Raw genomic sequence first — 13698 nt, forward strand, 5'->3', positions numbered from 1 at the left:
TAAGAACAACCAAATACCTGTGAGCTTTAACGTTGTGGGAGGTGATGATTTTGGAGCCATTTTGAAAAAAAACTCTAGTCTAGATAGTTACTCATTAACCGCATGTTAATATGAGATTCTGCCCAAACATCTTTCTGTTTTTCTTGTTTGACCCAAAATCAGAAGATTTAGTTCATCTCTAGACAAGCGAGTCCAATTCAAGTCGAGAGACTTGATCACTTCACCAACTTTTCACAACGTCCATTTGAAGGAGATGATAATGTAATTCTTGTTCTTGTCTGAGAGTCTAGAGAACTGAGATAGAGCTCAAATGACCCACCCAAAATACACAGTAAATTAGCATAAGAAATGAGACAGGGAAACAAATTATTTGCTTCAGTCACAGGATTAAATTGCCTTTCCCTAACTCACTGCAACTGTTAAGAAATTCATGGGCCATTCCTCTTGCAATAAGTTGAAAAGGGCAGACATGTCTTTTATGCTTCTTTCTGATGTAAGTGGTATTAAATATGCATTGTAGCTCAGTTACCTTAGATAACTGAGCATAAATTCATCCATCTACCACTTGAAATTCTGTTCCCAAATGTAGCAACTGAATATTCTTTCTTTTGTTTTCTACTTTTTGAAGGGGTTGGAGTTTTTTTGCTTTTGTTTTTAGAGAAGAATCTTGTTAGCATTCCTTAGAAACTCATTAAAATGCTTCCCTTTTGGCTTATTCTCCTAATTTATTAATACCACAAATAACTTTTCTTTGGTGACCCACTTTCATAGGTATCTGAACATCTAGCAAAATTCTAGCTCATCAGGAAGGCAGTGTAGACTAATAAATAGCATCTCCAGACAGAGAGTAAAATCAAGACACTTTTTCTTCACCACACGGGGTTCTACACACCACACATGCAGAAAATACTGCTGTATTCCAAGCTTACTTGGCATCTTTAGCTCTAAAGAAAGCACTTCATCCGTTGCATGATTGATTTAAAGGTCAGAATTTAGGATTGCATCTATTCTCCTGTCTGAATTCAATTTTTACCCTTTGTCCACAGTGAAGGAGCTGCTCTTTGCCTAAATATAAATTGAAATATTAGTCTGTGTGAGTGTTCAAACAAATAGACTTTCTCTTATAGCTGCCGGGACAGCCTCCCAACACTACAGCGTTATCAAAACCATTAGGGTTTGACTAAGATACTGCTTTTTATTGAATTATTGTACCTGCTTTGTGAAAAGTACAGATTTGCTTAGAAAAAGAGGATACCTGCTGATTTACTAATGGTCAGCAGGCCACTGGAAGCGGTCAGGCTGTTAGCTGTTGTAGAGGAATACACTTATTTTCAGTCCCTCATTTCAGAATATACGAAGGTTGCTTTTTGTGAACTGAAGGTATACAGACAGACTTACTGCAAGAAGTGATTAATTACCCTGTGTCCTGCAGACACTCAAGCACTGGTTATGTTTTAAGCGCAGTGTGCTCTCAGATCACAGTCTGTAGTTGTCCCAGCCGAAGGACACTCAGCCTTGCAGCCTCTCTCCAAAGTCTGCTGGACCGTGACCCCCAACAGGAGAGCATAAGGATTATTTGGTGACTTCTCACAAAGCTCTGTTTTCCTTTTCAGTAAGTGTGGACATCTCTGCAAGTGCGAGAGCATCATGGTGGCATTTAAAGGGGTCTGGACTCAGCCTTTCTGGAAAGCCGTTTCAGCAGAATTTTTGGCCATGCTCATTTTTGTCCTCCTCAGCCTCGGCTCCACGATCAACTGGGGTGGAGCAGAGAAGCCCCTGCCTGTAGACATGGTCCTTATCTCCCTCTGCTTTGGACTCAGCATTGCAACCATGGTGCAGTGCTTTGGACACATCAGCGGAGGTCACATTAACCCTGCGGTGACCGTGGCAATGGTCTGCACGAGGAAGATCAGCCTCGCCAAGTCCATCTTCTACATCCTTGCCCAGTGCCTGGGAGCCATCGTGGGTGCAGGCATCCTTTATCTCGTCACACCACCAAGCGTGGTGGGAGGCCTGGGAGTCACTGCGGTAATTGCTTCTCCTCCAGCTCTTGTCCTAGAGTAGCTTAGAGCCTAGGAAAATATAATCAGTGTCAACACATAATAAAGAGAGCTCAAGATTTTGAGAAATTTTAAGAGCTTGCCAGTTTGTTTAGAACATCTAGACGGGACTTAAAGCCCTCCTTAGGATGGGTTTATGCAGTGTAATGTCTATAGCTGTTCTTTTTATAGAAATTCTCTTTCCTAGAACTTCCCCAAATCTGATGACAGCAGGTAATGTTAATTTACATACAAAATTTAAATAATATATGCATGAAATGCCACTTTTCTATGAGCTGGGGAAGGGGAAACTAATGCTATGCCATTATGATGGGGATTGAAAAAACATCAATTTAAAATGACATACTTTTGAAATAGATTGTGACTTAGATTTCAGCTTTGTTCTAAACTAATAAGGAATGCCATCAGTTAGCCCTGTTGCAGGACTTATTAAAAATGCACTTGAGCCTCACACTGCTTAATTTTTAATTGAAATTTAAATTAATTAAGTCGGGGCTAATTAATGAATTTATAATTGAATAGTAAATTACAGTGCTCCCAAGAAAAAAATGGCGAAGGGGAAGTGCAGCATTTGCAAATCCCTGTGTAAAAATAAACTATACTTCTGCAGTCTAACTTTGAAGTTCTTGCTGGATGTTACTGTTAAGCTGTCTGTTCTCAGTCCAGCAGTAATTTTCAATGGCTTTCAAATTGGCAAAAAAAAAAAAGAAGACAAAAAAGATAAAAAAAAAAAAGGAGGGGGGAGAAAAATGTGGAGGGGGAAACCTGTACATCTAAATTTCATTGTTTTCTTTCACTGTGTACCACTCAGAAATACCCTTCATTAAAATACAATTCATGTATGTGGTGGCTTTCCAATTTACAAATTCACCTTTGTTTCTTTCCCTTCTTCCAGGTACATGGGGATCTTTCCGCTGGCCATGGACTCCTGGTGGAGTTGATAATTACATTCCAGCTGGTTTTTACTATTTTTGCCAGCTGTGATTCAAAACGAAATGATGTCACTGGTTCAGTAGCTTTAGCAATTGGATTTTCTGTTGCAATTGGGCATTTATTTGCGGTAAGTTAATGTCTTCTTTTTAAAATCTAGACCCTTTGTCCATTTATGAGTACTTCAGAAGCAAATGGAAACTTCTGTGGCCTTTACAGCTGTTATAGCTCTATAGCTGGTCCGTTCTTTATGGATGCACAGCAAAACACTTTGGAGTAGCAGGAGGTTTCCCTTGAGCGGGATGTTGCATCAGAAGTTTTCTACATGTTTATGTGGTGACTTAGTTAATTTCATTATAAGACTTGCAAGAGTGACGATACTTGCTGTCAAGATTAGAAGCCATACAAAACCAGGTAGCCACCATAGTACAAGGGCTAGCAGAAATTGAGTAAGTATCTTCAAGACTTTAATAGCTAGTAACATTTTGTCTCTGCTTTAGATCAATTACACTGGTGCCAGTATGAACCCTGCTCGATCATTTGGACCTGCTGTCATCATGGGGAGATGGGAAAACCAATGGGTAACTGCTTTCATGCTTCCTTCACCGTAGCAACAAACAGCTATAAGGATTTTTCATACATCGTTTGCTTTTAGTTATCTATCCCGGTACATCCCATAGAGACCTTCACTGAGGAAGACTTGTGCCGACCTGCCACAGGCTTAGGAATAATTATGCTCCTCACCTAGGACTGTGGTGCAGGATACAGCACGTTGGAACAGCATCTTCCCATTCCAGGGCTGTTTTGTGAAGGTAGTAGCTGGGGTAGAAAGGAAATTGTGTAAATTCAAAACAAACAAACAAAAGAAATCCAGCAAGACTGAAAGAATTGAACTGCTAGAAAGAAACATCCTCCGAGGCAGACTGCAAAGCCCCTGGCCATGCTGCTGAGAAGTTTTGGAAGTAATTCTGTTGGCTTCACGTTTCACCTGGTTCTGCAGGAAACTGGGGCAGATGCATGAAATGAGAGCAGAGATCCTCTGTGATCTGGTTCCCAGGGGACAGCTTGCCTTAGTAAATGCCTGCAGTGAGAGATGAAGGGGTTACAGTCTGGTCTTTGCAGACCAGACCAGATATCACCCCCTTCAGTTTAAAAGCATCAGCTCGGCTAGGAGTATTTGCACAGGAAACTATTTGATAAACAGATTGTGAATGATGCGGTCATTTTCAATAGCATCCCACCATTAAACTTATTAAAAAACAATTCACATTTTGTAAGGGAGAGATGGATTGCAGCTCAGCCTTACCTAATTACAGACAGGGAAAACACTTCTAGGGATGCTTTCAATGCTGACTGTAAGAGCTGCATATTACAGTGCATATAAGGATTTTCTTGATTTTTAAAGTATGAAGCCCATTGCTCCTGCTGCAGCTAATAACAGAAGTAGCATTGTCTGCAAGGCCTAAGGCTCCAATTCTGCAAACAAGATACCATGTGTAACTTTGTCTCCAAGAGTTATCCTATTGAGGCAGATTTACCCAGTTATAAGCAAATGGCTTGTTCATACAAAAAACTGCTGTAGTTTTTCACAAGATTAATTATCCATACTCTGAGGGAGCCTGTAATTTATAACTAAAGCTATAACCAATAAACAACTGTACTATGGAGAAACTTGTAGGAGAGGCTTAGCTACTGTCCTGGTCGCTCAGAAAGACGGCCTCTTCTCCTTCCCCAAAGCAATGACGTTGGCATGCCGTTGACAGAAGCCTATGGGCTTCTGCACCTACTAATGTTACAGAGCTGCTGCATGTCATACTGAAATAGATAGGTACCCTACAAAGTCATATATGTCAGTTGCATTTGCTTATTCAAATGAGATAATCAGGTAGCTGATTGCATCTTGGATTCTGTGGGATCAGGAGCCAAATGTGGATTATTTTGGAAATGAGAGTCTGAAATAGAACTGTCCATGTATATGACAGGGAAGGTTTTGTCTCCTTGAAAGTTCATTGTCACCTTGGGTGAAAATACAGAAAGAAAATCAGTTTTCTACATTGGCGTTTATTTTGTGTGTCGTCTTGCAAACAGTCCATATACATTGTCTACAGGTGGCAATGAGCAATGGAAGTTTAGAGGACACCTCTTGGAAAGAGATGAATCAATAAAAGTTGACAAAACTATTTCTCTTTGGAGATATGAACCCCCTTCTCAGTTTTCTTACCCCTGCTAGTTTAAAAGCAAAGCTATGCTAGAGCAACTATGTGTTGTATGTTACTACAGAGCTGTATTTGACAACTCATACATCCCTCCACCGAGATCTGTGGCCTGTCTTGTTTCAGGAAATGTTGTAGCTATGGTTGATCCAAATAAGGAGGATAAAGAACCTGCAGTTTTGTGTTATTGGATAAACTTAGGGTTTTTTTTTTTTAAAAAAAAAAAAAGTTAAATCTCCCATGAAGAGGGCAAAAATGCTGCTTTCTATTAGCAGGAGAAGGTAGGGCAGCCAGAGAGGATGCCTGTGTGTCTGTCCCTGAGAGGTATCCATAGTCTTCACTGCTGGTCTGCCCTAGAACATTGGTAACTGGACACGCAGACTTAAATCTTTTTCGGGCATCTGAAGTAGTAACTGTACCTCACTGACATGTTGGCATAGGTCCCTCATCCCTGCTCATGGAGTTCGCTGCCTGGTGATTCCCATAAGAGGAGTTTTTAGGGAAGAGTCACACCCATGGATGTGAGGTGGTTTAGGTGACTGGACTGAAAGTGACTAAGGAGTATTTCTGAATGGGGTGAAATATATGTGAGAGACAGAGACTGAGAGGAGACAGAATTTAAAAAAATAACAAACCTAGGACTAATGCCATTAATTGATGAAGAGAATGACTTTTGATTTCATATGTGATTTTAGAGCCATCACCTAATTGCTGAGCTCCGGGTCATCGTCTATGAAACCTGTGGTAGTTACACTTCTCTGCCTCATAAACTGATATGACAGTAGATTTCATACCGGTTCATGAAAATAAGGGATCAATATGACCATGAATTTCTGAAGAATTGGTTTTAACAATTGGGATGGGGTATTTTGCAGAAGCTTTTCTGTGTGAAGTCTGTAGTGACATGCATTTTTCTGAGACCCTGGCTTCTTTTTTTGCTCTAGATCTCAGTGCCTGTCTTTTTTATCCCCCTCTTTTTGCAGGTATATTGGGTGGGACCAATAATAGGAGCAGTCCTTGCTGGTGCTCTTTATGAGTATGTCTATTGCCCAGACGTTGAACTCAAGCGTCGTTTTAAAGATGTCTTCAGCAAGGCTACCCAGCCGTCCAAAGGGAAGTACATCGAAGTGGATGATAACAGGAGCCACGTCGAGACCGATGACCTGATCCTGAAGCCTGGCATAGTTCATGTGATTGATATCGACAGGGGCGATGACAAGAAGGGAAGAGATCCATCCAGTGAGGTGTTGTCTTCTGTATGACTAGCAAGAAGCACTGAAAGCAGAGAGCAGCCTGCTAGCACGTCCACAGATATCCTTCCACCTATTAAAGAAACCGATCTCCTCTAGACTGAGCATCTACCATTTCTTACAAGGTATGGTGTGGGCAGCTGCATGGTAGTGCTGTCACCAAACCATACACCTGCTCGGTTAGAAGATTAGGACTTTGTTATAATTAGGGTTCCCCATCTATTATTCCAAATTAAGAGTTGTTCCTAGTGTTTTCCTTTTCTCTTTCTGGGCAACCCAAAGTCAAAGAAAAAGAGATGAAAGCATTCTCCTTTAATAAATCAGTAAATAATGAGATAGAGTTGTTTAACATTCAGATTGACAGTTAAGACGTATCAGGAAATGCCTATAGACACGAAAACCTACTTATCAGATTGTTCTTCTGACACTTAATTGGCTGTTGTCAGCTCTGATTAGAACATCTTATCCATTAAGTCTTCTCTGCCAGGTCCAGGGACAGCACCAACAGTATTAGAGTTCCACAGTCAAGCAAAAAGAGTATTGTTTCCACTTGTGTACATCACTATTGCTTTGCAACCTACCTCTGAATCAAATGATACTTTAATAGTTGGGATTTTTTAAAAAGTAATAAAAAATTCTGTCAACCCATCAAATTTCAGTCGTGATTTGCAGTATAAATATATTGCCTTCATCTCTTCCCAAGAGTAAACACACTGAAATGGAATGCTGAAGTCTACTGTAATAAGGCTGCAAAGCATTTGACTATACTTCATGCTCCCTCTTGTCATTGTCTATCTGGTGAAACATTCTCCTGGGGTTTGACTATTGACCATTTAGTGTTAGCAGACTCTCAAGGTCATGCAAAGGATATAAAGGCTTTCCTGTTACTTAATAACTCAAATAAGAGATATCAGAAGAAAAGAAGGCATATCTGTTTTCAGTGCACTTGTTCAAATACACATGTCTGGGCTAATTTATGTAAACTAAAGGTTTAAATTACTCACCTACTTTCTTACAAGATGGTTGGAGATATGAGGTTTTTACTTTATTAGTAATGTAGAGGGTTTTTAACTTTTAACTGTATTGAAACACTGATTGGGAAATATTTTTTATAATGGATGATAAAAATATGATTACTTCTGGCTTTTTGTTGTAACTGATGCCTAACTATTTGAACAGGATCCATGCTTGTTCCAGTGTTCATATAGTGTTAATGATAAAGGTTTCTCTGTCTGTTAGGAAAAGACGCAAGCACTTGCAGAGTTATTTAGGGGAAAGGGACATGAAATATGTTCAGTAATCAGTTTTTCCCTTATAGAAGTATTTTGACAGACATAATCACCCCAGCAGAACCTTTCTGTAAAACTTTTACTGACTTACTGCTTTTGTTTCAAATCAGTGGCTTTGTGTTTTACAATATGCAGATGCAGAGCGTTCAGGAACACGGTATTATTACTGTAATTGTGTGGTTTTTATTTTGAATTGAAAAGCTACTCCTGCCTATTTAGCAATAAGAGGGAAAAAAAAATTAGTCCTGACTGTGGGCTGTAATAACCTTGTCTGCTCTTTCACATACTCTACATGCAATTTTTATTACAGGGAATTAGATGTTTCTAATGAGATAATAAACCACTGCTACATTAGCATCTGTGCTCTGTGATCCAAAGGTAATTTTACTGTCCCAGCTCACAGCACTGTATAGTCCCAGCATGTCCTGCCACACTCATTCTCCTAGTTTCAAACTTTTCTTGTCTTAAACCCAACGAGAGTGTGGTACAAGCTCCCTGCCTTGAGCGTGAGATTCATGACTCCTCTGTGCATTTGCAGTTTTACCATGATCTCTGCCCTGCACCCCCCAGACACAGCATGTGGCATGCATGGGTGCAGGACAGGGCTTCCCTGGGTGGCCCAGCAACAGCCGTCCTGCCAGACACGCTCCCAATCGCATACCCATGGCAGTGTCACAACAGCAGCTGATTGTCAAGTATAGTAAAACAGCTGGTGTTTGTCCTCAACTGTGCCCCAACACAGTGACAACATCACCGTTCAAGGGCACAAGCAAGGTTGTGGACCTGCAAGGGACACTGTCAAATTGCAGAAAAGAGCTCCTTCCCCCAGGAAGGACTAAGTCTACCGGGGAAGGGCAACACAGGTCTGGTGTTTAGAAGCCTGCATGCATCTGCTCACATGGATAAATACCATGCTAAAAAGATTCAATGAGAAATATCAAAATTGGTAGGCTGGAAATTTTTTTTGTCTAGGCTTTTGTTCTGGCTTATTTTTTTTTCTTTTTTTTCCTTCAAATACTGTATTTGTTAAAAGGGCACTTTGATTAAACCTTTTGCGTGGCTTAAACAGGTAAAGAGTATTATACATAACACTGGTGGATTTTTTAAGCTAAGGTTTGCGTTTTTTTACTTAAAGACACTCCTTAGAAGCTCTTAATTTGTGAATTTTGCATGGTACTGTGTTATTTAAATAAGAAGCTGTGATTTGTTTTGTGCTTAAGGGCCCTTGACACAAACGACTTGGTGCATATTTTCCTCAGCCAGCCTAATTCTGCTGCTGAGGTGAGCATAACACAAGCACAGCACCAGCCACCTCAGTTAGGAGGATTTTTTTTTTCCTTGAAACAGTCTGTATTAATGAAGCAAGGTGAACACTTAGAATCAGTCCCAGGAGAACTCCTCTCTCCAAGAGGCTACTGCAAAGATTAGCAGAAAGAAGGGAAGCTAAAATAGAGGCTACTATACAAAAGGATGCTGCCATGCATTGGGCATGAGTGGGAAAGCAAGAGGTGGTAAGTCTGCTCCTGCTCCCACAGAACAAGACTCATGAAGGAGTTTGTTACTGATTACAGCAGAAATTATGCTGATCTTTTTCAGGGCCTGATGGCTTCTCTCAAGCACTTCCCTGATTGTTTGGTTTTTTTCCAAAATCAGAGTCTTTCAGCAAGATACTTAACTGTGGAAGGAGATGCATTTGTCTTGAGGTTTATGACCCATCCTAAAGTAAATCCTTGGGAGTGGCCGTCATCACAGGTGGTTCTGCCCCACCACAAGAGATCACCATTCATATAAGGAAATGTCACTCTTCAGCACCCCTTTAGGATAGATCTAGCTTTGACCTACAGGGGGGTATGTGCTTCTCTAAGTGGTTTTGCAGTGTTTTCATCACTGTACAATAGTCGCATTTGGTTAAATAGTAGACTAGCGTGACCTTTTTATGTATTTGAAATACTTTTGCCTTCACATGTTTTAAAAACACATACTTTAATATTGTTTCAGCGTGATTTGTGTTCTACAGGCCTTCAGCTCTAAATTACACCTCATAACATAGCTCAGTGTCCTCTTGAAGTATTTATTGGTTGGGGTGGGACACAGTAAATGTCTTTTGTTTATGACGGTGGAGGGATATCACAGGAAGTCTACCAGGCATGTCATCATTCTGGGGTCCTAAGAATGTCTCTCATTCCTCTATGATAGCACAATTGTTTCTAATGCTGTATTTGCACTTTAACAAACATATTCACAATATTTAATCACCGGATGTCAGAAAAGAAAATATGGAAGCTAAGGGTGGTTTACTGAAGCACACAGATATGTTTCAGGTTGCCTGAACTCTGAGGAGTTTATCAGCCAAATTCTAACTATTCTCAGGAGAATTCGAGGTGTTATCATAACGCTTCTGTCAAAGTATTTGGGAGCTGTAGCTTTCATTCATTCAGTGGAAGCAGGAGCAAGACTCATGCAGCGTTTAGGCTTGTCATTTGTATTTGCATATGAGCTTTTCTTTTATTTCTGATTATTGATAATTGCCACAGTATCTGCTTAGAAAGCTAGATGCCCTTCAAGTTTCCAGCTTCCCAGTGCCTGGTGGCAGAGCACTTGCTGGTGCACTCTGCAACATTTTATCTGCAGTCTGTGTAACACATTCAGGAGATTTTACACCATCCAGTATTTTTAATCTAAATAAAACATGTGATAATTTATATTGTGAACTTTTATTTCCAATGTGAGAGATGAAAACACCTTGCACAATTTTTTGTATCTCAAATCGAGCTCTGTGTATCTGAGTTTCTCAAGGACTTACTAAATGGACAAGGTGCAAATATAGACTGAAATATTTGTTACCCACTTACAAGACCTATATCATGCTATTGCAGTCTGTAATTGAGGTAAAATGAGGTAAAGCAAACTATGTACATGGATTTTTTCACAAGAGTGCTTATTGTTGAAATCCTGAGTCACCATGATATCAAAACTAATGTTATAGGATTTAAAATTTATGTAGGTAACATTTGGAATAATCTACTGAAAAATGCACTATAAAATAATACATGACTATCTGGTTCCTGTTTATATTCTACTGTATCTCACACTACTGTTGAAAATAAATTATCTGTTAAAAAAAAAGGTGTTACGTGGTCACTGGAAACATTTAATGATCCTAAAGACAAGGACTGAAATATAAGGAAAAACAAAACAAACAACCAAGCCAGCCAATAAAGCAAGTCTAAGAGGAGTCTGGAAGTGTGTGCAAAAACGAATTAATGATTTATTGTGGAAAAATATCTGTCAGTGAAAAGTAATGATTGTGAATGAGATTTAATATCTTTATGGAAAAGATCTAAACTAATCAGAGCAAAAATTCTGCTGGTATATGGACGTCATTGATTTTGCTAGATGGTTCTAAAACTCATAGGACTAGTGGAGAGCTAAGGTTTTGAAACGTGATGGAAATTACCCCGGCACTTCAGAGTCCTTTCACTAAAGCATGGTTTGTGAGAACAAGTTCCCATGAGGAACTTCAGCAATTGAAATTGGGTCCTGTAGCAATTACATTTCTGGTTGTCTGGCTCCTTACTTGTAATGCAAAGTTTACCTCCTAGGACACATATGATGTTCATGGAGGTAAATTAGGAGCCTGAAAATAATTAATACAAAAAGCCATCACCTGGGATAGCATGTAATCATTGGGAAGGCATGAGAACAGACTCATACCTGAAACTCACTCTTTGCAGTTGTTTGGCTCTTGCCTTAAGCTTTTTGGAGAGCTGCCAGGCAGAGAGGGACCTGGGGGTGTTGATGGACAGCCGGCTGAACATGAGCCAGCAGTGTGCCCAGGTGGCCAAGAAGGCCAACGGCGCCCTGGCTTGTATCAGGAATAGTGTGGCCAGTAGAAGCAGGGAGGTGATCATGCCCCTGTGCTCGGCTTTGGTGAGGTCTCACCTCAAGTACTGTGTCCAGTTTTGGGCCCCTCACTGCAAGAGGGACACTGAGGTGCTGGAGTACAGAGGCAAGATAGCAAGCTGGTAAAGGGCTTAAAACATAAGTCTTATTAGAAAAGGCTGAGGGATCTGGGGCTGTTTAGCCTAGAGAAGAGGAGGTTGAAGGGAGACCTCATCGCTCTCTACAACTACCTGAAGGGGGGTTGAAGAGAGGTGGGAGTTGATCTGTTCTCCCTAGTGGAGAGTGATAGGACGAGGGGAAATGGATTTAAATTGCATCACGGGATGTTCAGGTTACATATTAGGAAGAATTTCTATACTGAGAGGGTTGTCAGCCATTGGAACAGGCTGCCCAGGGAGGTCACTGTCCATGGAGGTGTTTAAGAGACGGGTGGATGTTGCATTGAGGGGGATCATTTAGTAGGCTGATAGGACTGGGACAAAGGTTGGACTCGATGATCTTCAAGGTCTCTTCCAGCTGATACGATTCTATGATTCTATGATTCTTCATATCCAAGCTCCAGAGGTACCTCTCAAGAGGCTTAGGGGTGTCTGTGAGCATGGTATAGAACTTACTGCTCATATAATCTGTACCTTACTGAAACCAGTTCCCAAGGGAATTTAGGCAGAACTAGTAAAATTATTTTGGGGTCACAATCACATAAGGCAGGAGCCACTTTGACACTCTGAGACACTCACGAAAGAGGAATCTAGGTGTCTGGAGAGTTAGAAAGGCAAACGAGCAGTGATGTAACTGTCTGCAGGGTTAAGATTAAGAAAGTTTCCAGGGAAAAATAGGAAAGCAGCAGTGTAGGCAAAGGAGGTCTTTGTGGTGTACCTCTTACCCAGTGGTTACTGGCTTTCTAGTATCACTTACAGGATTAAAACATGGTCCCTATTTTGCCTGTTTTATGAGGGCATGCATGTAGGCTTGTGGATCACATTTGAGCCATTGTACAGCAGAGGCTGAATGAAGCTTGGAGTGGTGTCCTTACTCTAAGCTTCAGTGGTGACACTGGCTTCGGCAGCGATAAAAACAAACAGCAACTGTAGCCTAGAACTTAAGAGTGTAGATATTCCCAATATGAACTTCCTTTTAAACCCTCCCTTGGCTTTAAACTGTGTTGCAGCTTCTGGTGTATTGCAAACATAAGCTACCTTACTTATACCAGACTGATAACTGTTATCTTGGCTATTAATTTCTTTTGACCTTTCTTGCCTAATTAGGAAATGAATCCTTACAAGTACAAGGACTGCGGCATAATCTAGCTAAAAAAATTATCACAAGGTTTTTTTTAAAGGCAAGAGGAGCTTACACTCTCGCTTTGCCATGTGTGATGAGCAGAGGCAGAGGCTTTCTACAGGCATGCCTGGCAAACAGAATTCCCAAGTGCTCTTCTCCACTCACACACAACAATGACCTTCGTATGATGTTTCCTCCTTACTTTCCTTTTGATACGAATCCTCACAAAAAGCTCCAGAATTCATAATACGTCCAAAAGTTTCATAATGATAGACTCTATGTGTGCATGCACATGTGTGTGAAAAGTGCACAGGGATGCACAACTTTGCCCAGCCATTGGATTTACTTTTTCCCAGCAGTGGACAAGATCAGTGGGAGATCAGCTGCCATTTGAGATTGCTGCACACCCCACTGGGATCCTAATGACTTGGTCATTTATTTCTACTTATTTCTGAGCCATATGGCTTTCAGTCTGAAGAGGGGTAATGGCTGTCTCCTACTGCCATGGAGACAATTGGGTTCTGTTTCTTTTCCTCACAAGGTTCATTAGCCATAAGGCTTTTTGTTCTCATATTCAAACTACTTAAAAATTTACTACCTTACACATTTTGTAACTCTGTATCATAAGAAATGTTACCATTATTCCACTTTACCCTATGGTTAGCCCCATTTATACTGTGAGGATTGCTGCTTTTCTTTGGAACAGCAAATCTCAGTGCACTGGATTTATTGATTTTTCCTCAAAAAATGCCTTTGATAATTCCAGTGATAT

The 13698-nt window shown here is 40.5% G+C and overlaps 1 protein-coding gene across 1 annotated transcript; it reads left to right on the plus strand.

Annotated features, from left to right (window-relative positions):
• Window positions 1-1616: 1616 nt before the first annotated feature.
• On the plus strand, window positions 1617-7470 carry AQP4 (aquaporin 4). Its single transcript, XM_009872690.1, has 4 exons — window positions 1617-2028; window positions 2956-3120; window positions 3491-3571; window positions 6187-7470. The coding sequence occupies exons 1-4, from the start codon at window positions 1648-1650 to the stop codon at window positions 6463-6465; spliced, it is 906 nt and encodes a 301-aa protein (XP_009870992.1). The 5' UTR covers window positions 1617-1647; the 3' UTR covers window positions 6466-7470.
• Window positions 7471-13698: the final 6228 nt, after the last annotated feature.

The sequence above is a fragment of the Apaloderma vittatum genome, unplaced genomic scaffold, assembly GCF_000703405.1.
Source record: "Apaloderma vittatum isolate BGI_N311 unplaced genomic scaffold, ASM70340v1 scaffold22237, whole genome shotgun sequence".
Lineage (NCBI taxonomy): Eukaryota > Metazoa > Chordata > Aves > Trogoniformes > Trogonidae > Apaloderma > Apaloderma vittatum.

Coding starts and splice junctions, on each gene's coding strand:
- AQP4 (XM_009872690.1), top strand. CDS start 1,648: ATGGTGGCATTTAAAGGGGTCTGGACTCAGCCTTTCTGGAAAGCCGTT. Junction 2,029..2,955: donor GAGGCCTGGGAGTCACTGCG/GTAATTGCTTCT, acceptor CCCTTCTTCCAG/GTACATGGGGATCTTTCCGC. Junction 3,121..3,490: donor CAATTGGGCATTTATTTGCG/GTAAGTTAATGT, acceptor TCTCTGCTTTAG/ATCAATTACACTGGTGCCAG.